Source organism: Megalopta genalis, chromosome 13, assembly GCF_051020955.1.
Source record: "Megalopta genalis isolate 19385.01 chromosome 13, iyMegGena1_principal, whole genome shotgun sequence".
Lineage (NCBI taxonomy): Eukaryota > Metazoa > Arthropoda > Insecta > Hymenoptera > Halictidae > Megalopta > Megalopta genalis.
Genome location: NC_135025.1, coordinates 12,047,868 through 12,070,093, shown reverse-complemented (window position 1 = coordinate 12,070,093; position 22,226 = coordinate 12,047,868). Strand labels below are relative to the sequence as shown.

The 22,226-nt window shown below is 36.8% G+C and overlaps 1 protein-coding gene across 2 annotated transcripts in view; it reads right to left on the bottom strand.

Moving 5' to 3' along the window:
* LOC117224888 (neprilysin-1) overlaps positions 1 to 21,076 on the bottom strand; it is a 323,108-nt gene extending 302,032 nt beyond the window's left edge. Inside the window, exons 1-2 of one of the 2 annotated variants that reach the window (XM_033478087.2) lie at positions 20,790 to 21,076; positions 148 to 685 (exon numbers count right to left, since the gene is read on the bottom strand). In XM_033478087.2, coding sequence (XP_033333978.1) covers positions 148 to 150 — 3 coding nt within the window. In that variant the 5' untranslated portion in view covers positions 151 to 685; positions 20,790 to 21,076. The remainder of the gene's footprint in view (positions 1 to 147; positions 686 to 20,789) is intronic. The other variant, XM_033478088.2, reaches the window with a different exon arrangement.
* Between the last annotated feature and the right edge of the window lie 1,150 nt (positions 21,077 to 22,226).

Sequence of the window (22,226 nt, the reverse complement as noted above, 5' to 3'; positions counted from 1 at the left end):
TATGTATTAAATTATATATGTATAATAAATTTAATTAAAAATATATATTATAATTAATAATATTTTAATAATATAATATATATTATATATATAAACACCGAGTATATAATGGCCAAGGGATTGAAATAAGGTGAAAAGGGGACTCACCATGGGCTCGTCGGGAAGACCAGAGCTCTCGTCGCCAGGGTTGTTTCCGACGCCAGGAGGGCCGGTCGCCGCAGTGGCCGCAGTCGCAGTCGCAGTGGCAGTCGCAGTCGCAGTCGCAGCTGCGGCGGGCCCTGGGCCCTGCGTATGAACATGTGCGCCTCCTCCGGCCCCAGGGGCGCACAAAGTGCGAGGACTCAGAGGTAGCCTCACGCTTGCCTCGCCACGAGATCTACCCCCACCGCCACGGGCCCCGCGGCCCCCGTAACCCCGGCTCACCGTACACAGAGCCACATTTGCCGGGTCCCGTGGAACACCCGCTCCCTAAAGCCCGCCAATCTATCGAACCTCCCCGTGGGAGAACTCACGGACCTCTAGCACCCGCTACGGAACCCCGACGACCCCCCCGCTCGTCCCAAAAATCCTCCACCAGCACTCAGGCCAACGAGTGCTGGGTGGCTGGATCAGCCGGCCAGGACCCACGATTTCTTCTTCCACCTCCGCATCGGTGGTCGTTTCTCCTCTCCCTCCTTTACACGATCTGAAATCACACGTCACACGATCTCTGATTAACATCTTCAAGGCACACGATTTTAACGCTAGAACTACCGAACTAGTCAAAATCACTGGTTTTTGACTATTTCTTTCACAGTTTCTGATATTATAATGATTTCTCTAGGAGACATCTTTTAGCTACTTTTCTCTGTTAACCCTTTGCATTCAACGCCATTTTAACTGTAAATCTAAAATGATTTTTCTGACCTACGCTGTCCCTATTTTATATGACAGAGCGCATTTTATGCGTGTGGAGTTGAGTATTCTGACTTATACAACAGTTTATACTTTTAGCAATTTTTCAAATCTGAATTTAGTCTTGATGAAAGAATTATTTTGGAATGTGATATAAACATTTTTTAGTGGTGCCTCGGGATCACCAGTCGTGCGCAAAGGGTTAAAGCGTTCAGGGTGTGCCAAAAGATGTTCAAAATCGGGAAATGAGAGGATCCTGAGGTCATTTGAAGTACCTTTTTCCTTTAGAAAAATTTTCTCCGAGAAATCGTTAACAAATTATTAACGAAAAACAGTGACCAATGAGAGGCGAGATCAACCAGCGCGAGGCGGTGCGGCCAATGAGCGCAACTGAGCTTCGACCGCGCGTTACCTCGGCCGCTTCGCGCCAGCAAAGCTCGCCTCTCATTGGTCAGTGTTTTTAGTTAACAACTCGTAAACGAAGTCGCGGATTGCACTTTCGCTAAGGAGAAAGTTACTTCAAATGAGCTCGAGAGCCTCTCATTTCCTGATTTTGAGTAACTTTTTGGACACCCGAGATGTTATAATATAAATATATAATAATATATTGATATTATTGATGATGGTATTATATTTATTATATTGATATATAGATATGATATATTGATATGATATATATTATATTGATGATGATATAATATAAATATAAAATAATATAAAACAATGTGTGTACATTATTCATGATTAGTGCTCGATAGTTCCAATGTTAAAGGAAATAAAAACAAGTTCCGCAGAATATACGCCGTTGTCACAAAATTAATTTGATAAACTGTATGAGATACAAAATATCGGTAAAAATAGTGTTAAACAATTTATTCGATTTTAAATAGTGTTCGAATATTTATGCAGGGCTGGGGAAAAATCAATTTTTGAAATAGTAAATAGACCATAAATATTTATAACAGATTGTAAATACTATAAATATTTATAACAATATTTATGATAATATTTATAATATTTATAATCGGTAATAACTATAAATATTTGTACCTTCTCGTGTAGTACAAAAACTGGTAAATAAATATTTTTGAAATAGTACTCTTACATATCACGTAGTTAATTACATTCGAAATGCTATTTACATATACACATAGCTACTATTTCGAAGACAGTTTATTTGCCAAATTCTGCACCACAAGAGAAGACAAAAACGTCTATAGTCTATTTGCTATTTGTAAAATCAATTTTTTCCTAGCCCTGTATTATTGTGACCGACCGCGCCTAATTGCATCCCTCCCCCTCCCCTCGCAAATTAATCTACCAACATCAATATTTACAAAAAGATCCCGCGGTCCTCTAATGAATAAAGTTTCGATTGCGTTTGAATACTCGATCAGCGGGATCTTCGTTTCTATTTCTGAACGACGGCCCCTCGTTTCCGGAGGATTTGTTTCGAAACGATTGTCTCGATCATTCTACTCCGACGACCCTAATCTCGGACGACAGATCCGGCAGCGCTCGTTTCGAGAATTCCACGGAGAAGCCCCTGTAGAAGGCACGCTCCACTTGCGTGCTAATGATTCCGTCGATGTACAAGCCTCGTAATTTGTCATTGTCAAAACCACCGACCGATTATCACTGCTGTTCGAGCAATTAAGTGCCCTTTAAACGTCAGCTTTGACGAAGAGGAGAGAAGCCTCGAACGAGTCGGAAGCGGTCGTCGGGTGTTTCGAGGCACGTAGCACGCGACACGCAACAGTCTCTCTCTCTCTCTCTCTCTCTCTCTCTCTCTCGCTGTCTCTCTCTCGCTGTCTCTCTCACTCTTTCTCTCTCAATTTAAGTGTGCCAATTACTGTGGTCCCCCCTGGTTATTGTGCCTTAACAACAATTTTACTTATATTTAGAAAACAATTCAATTAAAGATGTTGAATTTTTCCAATAAAATTTGATCTGCAATTTTCATGGCCGAATTAAAAGCTTGTATCTGGTTTAAAGCATTAATAAATGAGTAAATAAATAAATGACGAGATATTAAGAAGATCAATACACATGAAACACAATTTTATTAATTTAATCATTTCGTATAAACATAAAGCGATAGATATTTAGAAACCATAATTATAACAAGGCATTTTTTATAAAATTCAGTTTCAAAATTTATTTATTATATTATTATAATAATTCATAAAATTCCGCACAATTTTATAACTTATATATAAGAAATATGTTGCTAAGAAAGATGAAAAAGAAAAACAAAATGATACTTTCCAAAACAAAAGAATAAACTATTGCATTCGTAAAACTCGTTTAAATGAGAGAGAAACAGCAACATAATCGCGGCTTCTTCGATATATTTTCTTATTTAAAATAATTGTTTAAAAAAAATTGTTCCTATGATTGTTCTTCCTAAAAAAAATTGTTTCTAGTTGACTGTGCACAGAGAGTAATTGGATTATTTAAACTTCTACTGGATTATTTGAGTGTTCCGACAAGTGCGATACAGGTAGAAGAAACTATTTAATTAGTCGAAAACTTCGGTCGTCACTTTAATGGCCACAGTAATTGGCACCCTCACCCTATCCGTGCTCCAACCGGTATATAGCTTTACACCGATCCGCCGAGCAAAACCTTTCGGCTGGAAATTCGACGCGGGAACGACGTCGCACGAAAGCGTCCGCGCCAGTTAATAATTTGCTAAACTTTTTTCGGAAATCGGATCGGTGACTTTTTCTTTGTGAAGACGTATTCCCCGTGACCCGATGATGCTAGCCGATTGCGGAACTTTATGCTTTTACGGGGGACGAAACGCCGCGCCGGAGACACATTCGCCGGACGTAATAACTAAACTGCGTATCTCTATGCAAATTGATCCATGAAAGTAATCTGAAGGCGCGTGAAACACGTTGTTTGCCGCCTTTAACACGATGAGAGGACGTCGCGGCCGTCGGTCACATATGGCCGACACTAATTTTTAACCAGGTTCTAAAATTCATTTTTATTGTAATATATTCAAACAGGATTTTACTGGCGTTTTTAGAGAACGCGCGACAGGTCGAGGAATATTTGCTATGGTAAATTTTAACATTCCAGTTACGGTTCCATTAAAATTTTATATCCGCTTTGTTAAATATTTATTATCTATTTGAAACTTTTGGAACGCGTCATTTCGACGAGATCCAAATTTTTGTGTCGAACTACATGCAGATGCATTTATTTATTTATTGAAGGGGTACGGAAAGTTACTCATTAGTTATAAAATGGAAAAAAAATTAGGTTAGTTACAAAAAGGAAAACATACAGAGGATTTATACGGAATTTACTGAATTCTGTTCTATTGGACATATAGTATAATGAATAGACAGCGGATTTTATGCATTTGTGACAAAAATGGACAGGCGGAACATAAAATATTGAACTGATTAAAAGAAACTAAGAATGATGATGCAGTTATTCAAACTTGTTAAAATAATTTTAAAGGGCAAAAATGTTGCCCTAATGTTGAGGGAGACAATTTTTACAAATGTATCAACAAAAATACATGTATACTTATTAGAATATATGTGTATACTTTTGATGCGCCAAGAACTTGGCGCTGAACAAATTAGAATTGGAAAGTTAAATTGTCTAATAACCCAAGAAAATTAGGATGATGAGATATAGATTAGCTTAAAAAAATTGATTTTCAAATCTGAGCAAAAAATTCCGTCGCCCGAAGTGTGTTCGACGCAGCAGTCCAAATTTCAATGAAATAAACATCGATATCTTTGGCATTTTCGCCAAAAAGGAAAAAATATCGACAAATATTATAATATATAAATATTAATATTATATTATATAAAAATATAAGTATATAAAACTATATAATATATAAATATTAATATTATATTATATAAAAATATATAATATATAAATATTAATATTATATTATATAAAAATATAAGTATATAAAAATATATAATATATAAATATTAATATTATATTATATAAAAATATATAATATATAAATATAATATGTAAATATTGTAAATATTTATAACAAAACTTGACGCTCGACGAAACCTATAAATCTAACCTAACCTATAATCGAATTTACAATTTCATAATTATTTAATAATTAGGAAGACGCCCTCGACATAGTATCCAAGCGCACGAAGCGATAAGAATCGCTGGGAATCTGCATGAATTCGATCTTATCGCGTTTACGGGGCAACACATATCTGCCAGTCAGTTTTACTGCTCGGCAGCTAACTATTATTGCCCCAGCCATAAAGTCTCATCGCACATTTTACGATTCGAAGCAAAATCCACCGCGTAAAATAAAGTGTTAAACATTCTGTAACTAAAGTAACCGGAATTTCTAAACAATGCGCGAACTGCTTACTTATTCCGTTGGTTCAAGGAAAAGAAGCTTTATGTATTAACCCTTTCGCTACTGCGGGTGACTATAGTCACCCGCCACAAAACGACACCCGCATACGATGGGTGACTATAGTCACCGGCCACAAGATGCCACCTATACACGACGGGTGACTATAGTCACCGGTCACAACAATGGAGCCAAAAGTTCAAACAAGGGCTATCGCCTCGCTTTCCTCTGTTCGCAGACGCTATCATCTACCAAAAACTACGGTCAATTGTAATAAATCTGGTCATATTAATCCAACGTTTTTGAAGCAAAAGACTTGGCCCCGAATGCTGAAGACTGCGCGCGCTTAATGTTCCTGCTTTCGGCAGGGTGCTCCGTTCTACACGAGGGACTCCGCGGCGGGGCCCGCCGTAGCGAAAGGGTTAAATACGAGCTGAATATAGTTATTGAACTTCGAAGCATAACGAGAAATAATATATCGCTGCACGAAGACGCGACACGCGCTACCATGAAACAGTAGTAATAACTTAGAGCGTGTTTTGCGAGCGTATTTAGCAACATCTCACGAGGCTGAAATTACAGTGACAACATGGCGGCTGACTTGAGAATTGATAATCGCGATTATTATTTCGATGGATCCAACGAAATTGATTTTGTCGACTTCGGAAAAGGACCTGTTTTATTTTATTCAAATTAATCATTACTGACTATGATAACCAACGCTGGTGATTATAATAACTAACAAAATAATCGTTGTTATAATAAATAACATAATAATTATTGTTACAATAACATGCAATTTATAATCGCCATTATTTAATTTATAATTGTCATTATGATAACTAGCAATTTAAAATCGTCGTTATAATAACTAACGACTTATAATCATTATTATAATAATTATCGATTTGTAATCGTTAATGATTAATCAGATTTCTTTATTATAACTAACTAGTTATAATCGTTGATCATTATAATCAGATTACATTGTAATAACTAACAAATTACAATCGTTAATCACTAATCATATTACTTAAAAAATATCATATAAACGAATTATAATACAATAATTACCGAATTATAATCGTTAATATCATTATTGTAAATAATTATTGCAAATAAATTATAATAACTAACCTGTTATATTCGTTAGCCATTATTCAGGTTACTTTGTAAATCATTATAAATTAACTACGATAGCCAACGAATTATAATCGTTAATCATTAATCAGATTCCTATATAAATTATTATAAATGAATTGTTACAATTAACGAGTTATAATCGTTAGTCATTAAACAGATTGCTTCTTGCTCTATTATTATAAATTCGTTGCCAACTGAGTACAGTACCGTGCCAAATCGCATACAAAATATTCTTTCGACGCATCTTTAGAATAAGAAACATTCCCGATCCTTTTTTTCGCACAATGTAAAAAGTCTGCAAGACGACCCGAATTGCGCCAAATTTTTCTCTGAATTATCCGTTCCGGAGTCGAACCAATAGCAAACTATACCCCGATCCCAGAAGCTTCCACCGTCCAGTCCCTTGTCTAATCAACGAATTCCTCTCGGCGAGCATAATTGCCGCGGGCTCCGTTGTCGCGTAACACCAGGGGCCTGGCCTGCTGTCTCTTCTCTTCTTTCTTTTTTTTTCGGCCGTTTTCAGATCGACGCCCCCACGTGGCCAACTGAATTAGCAAACACGCTAGTCCGACCATTAAGGGGAGCGCCGGCGTGGCACAGCCAGCGGCATCAACGACCCCGAAAAAAGGAGTGAAAGAAAAAGAAAACAAAAGAGAAAGGGAGAAAGGACAAAACGAAGAAGAGAGAATAGAGGTCCGAGTCCGCCCTCGAGACCGTCATTGGCCGGCTCGTTTTCCCGTTTGCCATGCAAATTTTCGGCTCGGCCGGGAGAAAAGGAACGGAACGGCTCGTTAACCTAATCGCAGCTGTTGCTGATAAATAACGCGGATAATGTCCGTCGCGGCTCGTGACCGGACCACGGCCACGTGTAAGTGGTCGCTTTCGGCCCGGCGCCGATTATCTCATCGATCTCTCCGCCCGTTTTTTTCTTTCCACCGGACGATTTACTGCCACGCCGGGGATCGCGATCACACAGGATCGTTGTCCAGCTTTCTCGAATTACCCTCGGACACGTTTCCGTGGGTCCGCCTCCGTTTCTTGTAGTACGCTGATTCGCCGCCGCTACGGTTCACGAAGTCGCGAACCGAAAGAAAACGGATTCTATCGTGCTACTTGCGACGCGACAGCAATCTGATAACGACTAATGGCTCTGGCAGCTTGTCTTTGACCTTCGATATCAGTCTGGCAAGTTTCATCGAGCTGAGGGTGCTTTAGCTTGACGAGCGAGGGATTTAGTTCAGCTGCGACCTAGGATTCTTGACGTAATTGATGAACTCTCGAATTTTAAGCTGTTGCCATTCTTTAAGAAGATATTCCACAATTATGACGACTTTGTTGATTGTTTTTCTATGACCTTGACTATCAGTGTAGTAAGTTTGATCGAGCTGCGAGTGTCCTGGTTTGGAGAGCGAGAGATTTAATTCTACTGCAACTAAGAGTTTTTTTAGATGATTCTGATAAATTCTCGATTTTCAAACTATTGTCACATTTTTAGAAGAAGTTATACAACTATAAGGATTTTGTTGGTTGTTCCTTCATGACCTTGACTATCAGTGTAGTAAGTTTGATCGAGCTGCGAGTGTTTTGGTTTGGAGAGCGAGAGATTTAGTTGTGCTGCAACTAAGTGTTTTTTAGACGATTCTGATAAATTCTCGATTTTCAAACTATTGTCAGTTTTTTAGAAGAAGATGTACAACTATGAGGACTTTGTTGGTTGTTCCTTCTTGACCTTGACTACCAGTTTGATATGTTTCATCGAGCTGAGAGTGCTTTAGCTTGACGAGTGAAGGATTTAGTTCAGCTGCGAGCTAAGATTCTTCACGTTACTGATGAACTCTTGAATTTTAAGCTGTTGCCATTCTTTAAGAAGCTATTCCACAATTATAACAATTTTGTTGATTGTTTTTCTATGACCTCGACTATCAGTTTGGTACGTTTGATCGAGCTGCGAGTGTCTTGGTTTGGAGAGCGAGAGATTTAATTGTGCTGTAACTAAGAGTTTTTTTAGACGATTCTGATAAATTCTCGATTTTCAAACTATTGTCAGTTTTTTAGAAGAAGTTGTACAACTATAAGGATTTTGTTGGTTGTTCCTTCATGACCTTAACTATCAGTGTAGTAAGTTTAATCGAGCTGCGAGTGTCTTGGTTTGGAGAGCGAGAGATTTAGTTGTGCTGTAACTAAGAGTTTTTTAGACGATTCTGATAAATTCTCGATTTTCAAACAATTGTCAGTTTTTTAGAAAAAATTATACAACTATGAGAACTTTGTTGATTGTTCCTTCATGACCTTGACTATCAGTCTGGTAAATTTTATCGAGCTGAGGGAGGTTTAGCTTGACGAGCGAGGGATTCAGTTCAACTGCGAGCTAGGATTCTCGACGTAATTAATGAACTCTCGAATTTTAAGCTGTTGCCATTCTTTAAGAAGATATTCTACAATTATGACGACCTTGTTGATTGTTTTTCCATGACCTTGATTATCAGTTTGGTACGTTTGATCGAGCTGCGAGTGTCTTGGTTTGGAGAACGAGAGATTTAGTTGTGCTGTAACCAAGAGTTTTCTGATAAATTCTCGACTATTGTCAGTTTTTTAGAAAAAGTTGTACAACTATAAGGACTTTGTTGGTTGTTCCTTCATGACCTTGACTATCAGTCTGCTAAGTTTCATCGAGCTGCTAGTGTTTTCATTTCTCGTATGAGCGAATGCCTGACCACCTGTGGTTCTAAACAATTTTCGAAAAATTGTCGATATTTGAACCGTTGCAATTTCGTAAAAACTAATCGTACGACGATAAATCTAGACTCGTTTGAAAGCTTGAAAACTCTACTTTCGTAATTCGGGATGCAGTTTTTTCAAACATTTTATTACACAGCACAGCAGGTGGAAGATTGGAGACACAATTTTTCTCGAAAATAACACAAATTCAAACATCCATAGAAATCTTGAAAAAATTTTCTCGCGACTCAATCTGTCATAGACTTGAAGACCGAAGTCTACCCTGTACGACGACTCCTCAAAACTTGATCTACGATTTGTTTTGCCCGTTTTATACAACCGAAATGACGAACAAGTTCTATCGTATAAAATCCTTATGCGAGTCTAAAGTCGATATTACACGTTCTATTCAAAATACGTTAAAAGAACCTAAAAAAAAATCGTATTCGAAATTTCAAGGAGCCCTTTTAAAGAGGAAGTTTCAGCCTTTAAATCCCTGCGAAATTCGATCACGAGAAAAATTCTCCCGCGATCTCATAGCCGTTTCAATTTACACCATTTTCACGCATTTGCACGATTTTCCATCTCCGCCTGATGGAACCAAATAACAGCGCCATAAAAAGTATAATCGCGTTACGGATAACGTTAATTAAGAATTTATTAAGTTTCCTCGTTGCCCGATCCACCGTATAAACGGCAGAGTAAACCTGAACCATGCAGCTTCCATTTTGCCGAAGGAGCTGCACGGATTTAATGCACTGCTCACGGTTGCTGACGCGATAGATACCGGCGTTATTACGCGCTATAAAGATGGTAACACCACGAAAAATAAAAATCGCATCGCTAAGAGGCTGTTAAACGGGCTGGTATCGCCTCGCCCGATCCTGTCGACGTTAGAAAGGACCGTCAAACAAGTTTGGAGAAGCACATCGTCGCGTCGCGTCGCTCCGTAATAAGGAGGTCGGGTTCTTCCCACCTGTGTCGTTAGATATTCTGATTGACAGGTGCAACGAAGGTCACTGACACTGGATTTAATCGACGACTACCGGTCAGATTTTGGCGACAACGACTCGTCGACAATTCCTTCTGGAACTGCACCGTACCATTTACGGTTACCGTAATTATTTCACCATTAATTAGTAACAATATGTATCTTAATATTTAATATATATATATATATATTAATATTATATATAACATATTTTAATATTTAATATATATTAATATTATACATAACATATTTTAACATTTAATATATATTAATATTATATATAACATATTTTAACATTTAATATATATTAATATTATATACATAACATATTTTAATAATTAATATATATTAATATTATATATAACATATTTTAATATTATATATAATATATTTTAATATTTAATTTATATATAATATATATATATATATTAATAAAATATATAAAAGATCTTCAAACAATAATGGGAGTCACTGTATCAACATTAATGTTTGGACAACTTTTAAAACGTAATAACTTTTTCAGAACTGGATTAAACGACTCGAATTTTTTTTAGGTTATAGAGGGACTCATCTATATACTAGACCATAACTAGAATGCTTTTTTAAAATATTGCTATGTTACTCATGTTTGAATATTCCAACTCGATTTTCTCGAAAACTAAATTACCAAACAAAAAAAGCCATTCCATATTTTTTTCATTTTTTTTTATGAAGAATCACCTGGTGACCGCTTGAACATACTTTTCAGAGACACCCAGTATATTTCCATTTATTCCGATTTTTTTTCGTTTTATTATATTTCTGCGATGGCTATATAAAATCTATCTTTTTTTTATTACATCTTCTGTAACGAAAATTTTGTTTACCAATGCATACATGGTAAAATGCATTGCATACATGAATAAATAAATAAACAATTACTTCGTCTGACTTCACTGCAACTGGTGTTGATCGATAATAACCAGGCTGCGGTTTTTTATGGAGAATAAAAATGTTGTGCATCGATAGCAATAAACAGGAAATTGCATAGAAATTTATTCCTATCTTGAACAATTTTACCAAGTTACATATAATATAATCAAATCGTTGAATTCTTCTAATAGTGTCACTGTTTCGTGTTTCAACTACTCATTTTCGTTATAAATTCATAATATCCGCAGTCTAATAACAACATTGACTGACGATAGCGTGATATTAATCCTTTGTTGAACAATTTTCTTGGTTACAATGATTAGTTACAATGATCAAATATTTTTCTTGGAGAAGTATAGCCAGCATAATACATATATATATATATATATATGTATTATGCTGGCTACACTTCTTCAAGAAAAATATTTAATATATATTAAGGTTATATTATAACCTTATATATTATATACCCTATATATATAATTTAAGGTATATAAAGATTATCATCTTTATGTAATATATATATAATGATTAGTAATAATATATATAATATATATATTAGTAATAATATTAGTAATATTACTAATATTATATATGTATTATGCTGGCTACACTTCTCCAAGAAAAATATTTGATCATTATAACTAATCATCGTAACTAAGAAAATTGTTCGGCGAAGGATATATATATGTATCATGCTGGCTACACTTTACACAGTAAATAGTTGCTGCACACATACACATATAAATAGTAGCCAAAAAATAAAAGAAAAAGGATAGAAAGAAAAGAATTAGGTTGTTGCCTATTAAATCCAGCATCGCTGAAAATCGTTGCCAATAAATTCTGTCGGCCATGAGAAACAGTTGCCCTAAAATCTGGCGTCGCTGGAAGAGCTATTGTCTCGAAATTCCGGCGTCCATGGGAATCGTTGCCTCTAAATTCTGTCGCCGATAAAAATCGTTGCCCGTCGAGTCTTACGTCGTTGAATCATCGTCAGCGAACTTCGCAACGGCGAAACAATTTTCCACGAATTCCACGGTGCAGGCCGATCGACGGCCGATCCAGCATCGTCCACGATCGAGGCCGACAAGCGGCGAGCGCGAACGCGTTCGCGAAAGCACGATGTTAAACGACGGCCAGCAGACGCGTCGCCAGAGTTTATTGATAGAACGCCACGTACACGCCGATGATATATTCGCCGATTATTTTTTGCCGGCGGATAAAAATGTTCAAGGCCGATGCGAGATCACATTTTCCAGTCAATGGAGTACGTGATCGAGGCCTCGGAACGCCGGTCAGAGGAGTGCTGCAAACAAACAGCGCGCGGAGGACAGATCGAGCATGAAACGCGAATCCAGAATAAAAGAACGACGAATTCATCTTTCGTTTCCCATGATTTTACTCGGTCGCCGCGATCCCCGCTCTTCTCCGTTGTGCCATTATATGATATTATCTTTGCACGTAAACTCCTTAACGGGGCTCCTCGATTCTCCAGCATTATTGGAGAAGTTTCACCCGAATGCTCGAATATTTCATCTTTAGATCCAAAGAACTTCTCTGTACTCGGAAACATAGAACAACATATTCATATCATACTGGGCTCAATTGTGTATTCTCTAGTGTAAACAATGTGCATTCGTCTATGTGCATTCTCTTTCTCCAATCGCCCACTACACTCTTCCGAACAGAATTCAAGGCGTATTATTTAACGCTAGATTTACTGACTGAGCCAATTTGACTCATTTACAATTTTATTGCTACGTACATATCCCATGATTATGTTAACACCCGAATAGGGCTGGTTCCTGAGGTCATTTGAAGTAACTTTTTCCTTAGCGAAAATGCAATCCGCGGCTTCGTTTACGAGTTATTAACGAAAAACACTGACCAATGAGAGGCCATCGCGGCTGACGCGAGGCGGTCGAGCCAACGCGCGGTCGGAGCTCAGTTCCGCTCATTGGCCGCTCGGCCGTCTCGCGCCAGCTGATCCGATCTCTCATTGGTCACTGTTTTTCGTTGATAACTCGTAAACGAAGCCGCGGATTGCATTTTCGCTAAGGAAAAAGTTACTTCAAATGACCTCAGGGATTTCTCCTTCTTGGATGTTAACATAATTATGGGACACCCTGTATGCCCAATGTATACAGGATGTTCCGCATAACTGTCGCCGCGATTTTTCGAGCACTTTCGACAGTTTGACAAAGAAATGTTCCCGTCAAAAGTTAATAAGTTCCTTTACTGTAGCTACAAAATGCAATATAAAAAATGTTTTATTCGAAAAAATCAAGGTCACCTTCGTATTTTTTAAAATTGTATGGTATATGTTTCATTTCATGTTATTGTAGTTCGTTTCAAGACGAATTCAATGACCTGTTACACCATGACCTTCGGACGACCTTGACGCAAAAAAGACGAAATCGATGAAGTGATATGTTTTCGTTGAAAACTGTTTCTGTTTACATTGTAACAGTTCGAAGTGTGAAACATCCAAAGCATCATCACTTCATTGACTTATAATCTCGGTGTTCTATTTTTAAATTGAAATTTATAGTAAATTAAAATTTATATCCTAGTAAATTATTTTATTATATAAATATTACATTTAAATTAAAATTTATAATAATTTAAAAATTTATATCCTAGTAAATTATTTTATTATATAAATATTACATTTAAATTTAAATTTTAATAAGCTATTTTATTATATAAATATTACATTTAAATTAAAATTTATAATAAATTAAAAATTTATAGTAAATTAAAAATTTATAGTAAATTAAAAACTTATAGTAAATTAAAAGTTTATATCCTAATAAATTAAAAATTTATAGTAAATTAAAAATTTATAGTAAATTAAAAATTTATAGTAAATTAAAAATTTATAGTAAATTAAAAATTTATAGTAAATTAAAAATTTATAGTAAACTAGAAATTTATAGTAAATTAAAAATTTATAGTAAATTAAAAATTTATATCCTAGTAAATTATTTTATTATATAAATATTATATTTAAATTAAAATTTACATACAGCATTTCTTGTTTTATATTCTTTTTTTGTAATTTGATAATCAATGCGTAACTTCCCGTATATATCCAACAAATAAATAAATAAATTTCCCAAGCCTTGTAATCGTGTTTGCCGGCTCACGATACTTATTGTTAGTTTAGTGGTGCTTCGTCTCGTTTACGTTTTAATGCGTAGGTAGTTGTTTTGCCGAGTCTGTAATTATTTCACGAATGTGCCTGGTTTCGTTGCATGCATTATTGAGCGGATTACAATGCACGACACTGGATTAGTGACGCAACCATTTGGATCGCCTTCTTTTTACCGAGTTTTATTCTGTCAATATTCCACATTAACGACGCACTGTTCCCCAAACTTCGTAATCGTGTTACTTGTGCCTGCTTTGTTATTGATCTGCACTACTGAGAATTTCATAGGACTGTTCAATCTTTTTTTAGGACTGTTTTAGCTGGTGTTCGAACTGGTGGCAAATAAATATCTGGATCGACTGCTAAATAGATGCATAATTGATCATAGAAAACTAGATATGAATACGCCGGAGCGTCGTAATGAAACTGCAAACTTGATGCATTTATTAAGGCGAAAGGGGAATAAGAGACAATAGCCAAGAAAACTGAAGATAATTTGTAACGAGCTAAAGATTTTATTTAATTCCTACTGCAGTTCCTTGTTGCAATCGTTACAGAACATTTTTATTTTGCTTAAAGACTCGCTGTTTACTCGTGGCGCTCACTTATGAATTTTTAATCGAATCGATATTTTATAGTGAAATAAAATTACACAGGGATTTCACTAGGATATTAATGCAAATTACACGAGGATATTGATCAATATTACACAAAGATATTAGTCAAAGTTACACCAGAAATATTAATCCAAATTATACAAAAATATTAAGCCAATTACACAAGGATAATAATTATACTAGGATATTAAATTACACTAGGATATTGATCCAAATTACACCAAGATATTAATCCAAGTTACACTAGGATATTAATCCAAATTACACTGGGATATTAATCCAAATTACACCTAGATATTTATCCAAATTACACTAGGATAGTAATTATACTACGATATTAAATTGCACTAGGATATTAATCCAAATGACACAAAGATATTAATCAAAATTACACTAGAAATATTGATCAAAATTATACAAGAATGTTAATCCAAATTACACAAGAATAGTAATTACACTAGGATATTAAATTATACTAGGATATTGATCAAAATTACACTAGAATATTAATCCAAACTACACTAGGATATTAAATTATACTAGGATACTGATCAAAACTACACTAGGATATTAATCCAAATTGCACCAGGATATTAATCCAAATTATACTAGGATATTAATCTAAGTTACACCAAGATATTAATCCAAATTACACTAGGATATTAATCCAAATTGCACCAGTATATTAATCCAAATTACACTAGGATATTAATCTAAGTTACACCAAGATATTAACCCAAATTACACTAGGATAGTAATTACACTAGGATATTAAATTGCACTAGGATATTAATCAAAATTACACTAGGATATTAATCCAAATTGCACTAGGATATTAATCCAAATTACACCAGGATGACTAATCCAAATTACATCAGGATATTAATCCAAATTACACTTGAAATATTAATTCAAATTACACAAAGATATTAATCCAAATTGCACTAAAAATTCGTAAAAGTGGTCATAAGCGGACACTGAATTCAAGAAAAAAATTACGTATGTTCTAGAAATCGATTTTTAACTATAGTTCATATGTTTCTACAGCAGTAAATGTGATTAAACGGTACGCTCTCGATGCAAATTGACCCGAACGCTTGCTGCGGTATGAAAATGATTAAACAGCATTATACTCGTCGACGCACATATTTTCGAGTGACCCGCGCTCTCGCCGGTCGAGGGTTAAACAATTGCATTCGATATTAAAACAGCAATGACGTAAGCAGGATGTTGTTCGTGGCGGTGGAGTCGCGGGGACGTAGATTTCACGAAATTCCTGCTATCGTCGACGTTGTGTTTCGCGTCGCGCGACAATTTTTTCTCGCCGGAGCAGACTGAAAATAAGTCTCCTAAATAAATCAGTTACCGTTGCCTCTCGGAATGAAAAATATCCATGCCATTTGTCCTGAGCCGGGGCAACTCTCGGACAGTAGTACACTTCGAGGGGAAGCAAAGAGGCGCAAGGTCTCGAAGTATTTTGGCACGACGCGCGGCGCACAGCGGGGCAAAGTGACGAAGAAGTTGTGTCAAAATCAAAGAACTTTTTGTAGATAAAGCGAGATAAAGCGAGATAATGCGTCGATTCTTTTTTCACAATAAAGTTGCAGAATAAAGGAAAAATAGAGAGAATATAGCACGAACATTCTTCAACATTGCAAATTTATGTTAAACTGGAAATATTCCCGCAAATAATCCCATCAAAATATGCGTACAGTTAGATAATTTTTTATATCGTAATATTCTCATTGTCATTTAAATAAAATTTTTGATATAATTTAAACAACTTGACAAGCTCAGGATTTTGAGAAAAATGTCAACGGGTTATCAAATTATCTCAGCGAGGAAAAAATCGCGATTTCGATCGATCAATTTGTTTATTAAAAAATGAAGAGCTAGACAAGTTTTGCTAGCGGATTGTAACATGTCATTAAAAACATTCGACTGTGGACGATATTTAATAAACGAAAAGTTTGTTGGAACAACGTCAAATTTAACATAAATTTCCAGCGGTAAAAGACGATCGTGTCGCATTCTCTCTAGTTTTCCTTTATTTTGCAACGCATCAGCTTTAACGTGCAAAAAAGGATATCGTCGCTTTATCTGAATTTCTATCGAAAGTTCTTCGATTCTGTCGCGCAACACCGTTACCGCTGTAGAACGCACTGTAATCAATGTTCCACGCGAACGTATTTCAGCCGCGAAGCTTAATTAGAACAAAAATCCGACAAATCGAACCGCGAGAAAAAAAAAGTTACCGGGAACACGCTACGGAAACTTGCGAAAACGCGGGCCGAGAAACAAATTAGCGAATCAGAAATGCATTAAAACTTTTTGAACAGGGTCGCTCAGAACATTTTCGCTCACAGTCTGTTCCGCTTTGGACGTGCGCTTAATTCGAAAATAAGTGGGCGCAGCGCAAGAATAATTTTCCACTGTGTTCGTCAAAATCTTTTTCTAGTGCTTTTTAATTACCTGCTTTTGCACGTGCTGCTGCTGTAGACCGCGAGTGTCCGCGATTGTGCAATTAAATGGCAAAGAGAGAATTAATGTAACGTCAACTTCCAACCGTTTGCTCTTTTTGTTTCTCGAAGCCTGGACATTTTCCAGCGATTTGCATAATACACATAATCAAATTATATTCCACATATATTTTCCTTTCCCTTCCTTCCCCCAGCGAATCTTTATGTTCGAGTCTTTTTTTCAGTTTTAAGTCTTTGTATTTTATCCGTCCTTGTGTGACCGCCATATTATTATTACTCTTCTATCTCACTGTATCCCGTCGTTATTATTAATATAACAATAATAATTATTATTATTGGTGTTATTATTTTATATATATATATATATATATATATATATATATATATATATATATATATATATTATTATAATATTATTACCGCCACATTATTATTACTCTTCTGTCTCACTGTATCCCGTCGTTATTATTAATATAATAATAATAATTATTATTATTGGTGTGTGTGTGTGTGTTGTTATTATTATTATAATATTATTACCGCCACATTATTATTACTCTTCTACCTCACTTGTATAAAAGGCTAATCCCGTCGTTATTATTAATATAATAATAATAATTATTATTATTATTAATGTTATTATTGTTATTGTTACTGTAATTATTATTCTTATGATTATAATTATGATTTTTTGTGCTATTTGGCACTGTAGAAAGATGACTGAATGGCCGGTAAAAACGCGATACCAAACAAAAAAGTATAAAATGAGACAAAAGAAGAGCAACGAAATGAGACCAAAGGTAACATCCACGATCTAGCTTTGACAATTTTATCTAACATCAACGTTACGACGAACAAAAAGATAATTGAAAAACCACTGACGATGCAGCAGCTGCATACAAAAGGGAAACATATGAAACGAGAACAAAAATAAAAGATAGTACGAAGTAATAGCTGCAATAATATCTATAAAAAAAAAAGAAATCTAGCTATTACAAATTCATTAAACAGTACCTATTTAGATGCAACAAAATAATTGGAAAATCACTGACGATGCAGCCGGTGCATACAAACTATAATACAATATAAAATAAAATGATATAATATAAAATGAAATAATATAATATAAAATAAAATAATACAATATAAAGTGAAATAATATAATATAAAATAGTATAAAATTTAAAAATAGCAGGAATTGCAATAATATCCACAATCTAATTATTAAAATTTCATTTAACCGATGAAGGTAGCATTATAAAATTTCATTTAACTGATAAAAGTACAATAAATTCTCCCCGCCTCGTTTTTATAGTTTGCCGATTGTCAACAATTTTGTAATAATTACGATAACACCCGCGATCTGGATACTACAATTTTGTTTAACAGCAACTTTATCGCGCACGTAGGAAACTGAAAAGTCACAAAAAATGCGACCAATGCAAACAAAAAATGGAGAATAAATCTGAAGATGTTACCAACGAATACGCACAAAGGGAGAGAATACTAATCATTTCAGGATAAATACGGTATTGATTACGGAGATAAATAACGTCATTAAACGATAATCCCGTGAAATGGCAATGATCGATGTAACTTCTGTGCGGATTCCTAGCGCGGCCATAAATATAACATCATGACCGTTAAAGGTTCCGCGACACACAGAGATGAAAGTTTCAGCGCGCATCTGATCGAGCCACGGGTCAATAGATTCGACAAAAGAAGGTCAACGGTAAATCAAAAGCCGATAGGCCGCGCCTACGGGCCGACAAAAAAAAATATGAAGAGATCCAGCGGAACCCGTCGAATTTTCTATTCGTACGCTCGGATCCGCGCGAATCAGAAGCACACGGACAGAGATGTAAACAAGCCAAGGACGCAATTCGAGGACACGGGGGGGGGGTGCCACGACAAGATGCTACTTGTTAAACATTCATGTAGTCGTTAGCGGTTTGCGAGCTGCTTCCGGGAAAGCTCGCTGCTGCACCGTGGCGAGACGACGTGAACCGTTTTCTAAGATGTCCTGATTCATCCCCTTGAGATTTCTTTTTCCCACGAGAAAAGAAATTCCACCGACAAAGGGGCTCGATATTTCATACGCATCGATAATTTCGGGATTAAAGATCAGCGAGATTGAACGTCGACGAGATTAATGATCGACGAGATTAATGATCGACGAGATTGACGATCGACGAGATTGACGATCGACGAGATTAAGAATCAACGAAATCGAAGAGATTAAAAAATGACGAGATTAAAGATCGTCGAGATTAAAGGTCGACGAGATTGAAGATCGACGAGATTAAAGATCGATAATATTAAGGATCGACGGGATTGAAGATCGAAGAGAGCAAAGATCGATGAGGTTGAAGATCGAAGAGAGCAATGATCGAAGAGATTAAGAATCGACGAGATTAAAAATCAACGAGATTGAAGATCGAAGAGATTAAAAATCGATGAGATTAAAGATCGACGGGGTTGAAGATCTCGACGAGATTAAGGATCGTCGAGATTAAAGATCATTGAGATTAAAGATCATCGAGAATAAAGATTGATGGGGTCGAAGATCGACGAGATTAAAGATCGATAAGATTAAAGATCAAAGAGATTAAAAATTAACGAGATTGAAGATCGACGAGATTAAAAATCGACGAGATCGAAGATCGATAAGACTGAAGATCGACGGGATTAAAAATCGACGAGATCGAAGATCGGAAAGATTAAAAATCGTCGAGATTAATGATCGACAGGATTGAAGATCCACCAGTCGATCGAAGCGAAATAGTCGCTTCCTCGACGATCCTCATTTCCAAAAAAATAATGTCTTCAACAATTAAATAAGGTTTTATCCAATAAATAAAGTTTTTATTCGATAAACAAATAATACCTTACAATCCCTCATTCATATATTTATATGAACTAACTTTTTCCGTGATCTTCTAGAAAGGGTGAAATATTTTCTACACGTGCTTTCCGATATGTTATTCTCGTTGTTATTAGGCCGCGGACGTCGCTCGAAAATATTTGCAGCCCGTACGGGAATTCTACTGCAACACAGTTTACAACTCGATAAATGTTTCGAACAGAATTTTGTGAACAGGTGGAAACGGTGGTTGCAGACGCATATATAATAATCCGCGGTTTATTTACTGATACAACAAAATACGTTACAAACTGGCAATCGGAAGAAGCAACGAACAATCGGCAAACGCCAAACCTCGCGAGCCATAATTTCGTAAAACCCGTAAAACGTGTCACAGTGTGTAAATAAATAACGATAAAATGGTTGCAAACGGTACCAAAGTAGCTCGAATAAATTAATCATGTTGCGTCGCGTGTCAAAAATGGGAACAATGTGTCCGATCGGAAGTACCGAAGCCTCGGTAACAAAGGTGTCGCACACAAATCGTCCAAACGAGCGACAATGGAGCAACGAATAACAGGAAAATTGATGATAAACGGTGTGGACACGTAAGTTTCTACTCGCAAGTAGAAGGTAAATATGGTACGTTACCAGCAGGAGACCGAAAGGAACGGCTCGGCAGTCCGCTGGTTCACCGAGTATCGTCACCGTGACAATCAGAACGTGAACGGCCGTCGTCACTTCCGGTTCTCACTGTGGTCCTCGCGGCGCGGTCGTTCGAGACGCGGGGCGCGGGTGTCTCTCGCGACTCGCGTAACCGTTGCGAAACGGTGTCTGGTTGGAATGTGGCGGGTACCGAGACTCTTAGCCGGAAGTCGAGGAAACGCGGCCCTGCTTTACGGCTGGGGGTAACACGCGGACTGTCGGGCCGGACTCAACCACCGTGCCCGCGTCTCTTTCTCTCCCGCCCCTTCGCCGCTCCGCTCCGCTCCACCCCCTACCCTTTCCATTTCTCCCTCTCTATCTGCTCGAGAGCCCCTTCCCTCTCCGGCACGCGCTCCATCCCGCTCGCTCCGATCCACGGCACCCGTCGTCCCTCTCCGATTTTACATCCCTCCTCTCGAACGTGCTTCACTCGCTCTCCCTCTCCCACCCTCTCTCACTCTCTCTCTCTTACTCTCTCACTTTTTCTCGCTCGCCAACCCCTTTCTAGCTTTGTCCTTTCCCAGGCTATTTCTGAATCTCTTTCGGTCCTTCATATTCTATTTCGAGATTTATTTATTTCTTTTTTTAGTGCCGATTCTCGTCCCCCGCCGATTTTACACCCCCTCGATCCCTCTCGCAATTGCCAACCCCTTTCTAGCTTTGTCTACGCCGCCGCGCCGCGCCGCGCGCCGTTCCACGCCTATTTCTGGATCTCTTTCGGTCCTTCATATTCTATTTCCAGATTTATTTATGCCTTTTTTCAGCACACGATACCGTCGCCGTGTCCTTTTTGTTCCGCCGGTTTGCTTCCGTTTCGGTTCCTCGGTTTTCGCTATCGGTTTCTCGATGCAATTCTCGCCGTTCGTTTATTAGCCTCCTTTGGGATCTGCGCGGCTCTTTTGCCAGCTTTAATAACACTGTTTCTCGTTTTCTCTTTTGCAGTTGCTTTCGCGATAGGCGCGCCTGTTTCTACGCGTCCTATGTTTCGTTCTGTGATCTCGGAGACTGTTTCGAGTTTTGTTTTGTTCAGTTGCTTCTTCCGCGATCATCCAATATTTTTCTAGTTTTCTAGCTTTTCTAGTTCGTTTCTTCTAGTTTTGTTTTCTTCAGCTGCTTCGACGATCTTCGAGTCTACGATCTTTGATGATCTATGCACCCTGAAGAAGTTACGCGACAAAAACAGTCAACAGTTAGCGGCGTAATTGTTCGAGTAATTTTGTGAATCATTAAGATCAACCATTTCGAATGATTTTACAATCTCTGTTCGAACAATTTAATCGAATAATCTATTCGTATAATTTTACAATCTCTATTCGAACAATTTATTCGAATAATTTATTCGTATAATTTTATAATCTCTGTTCGAACAACTTATTAGAATAC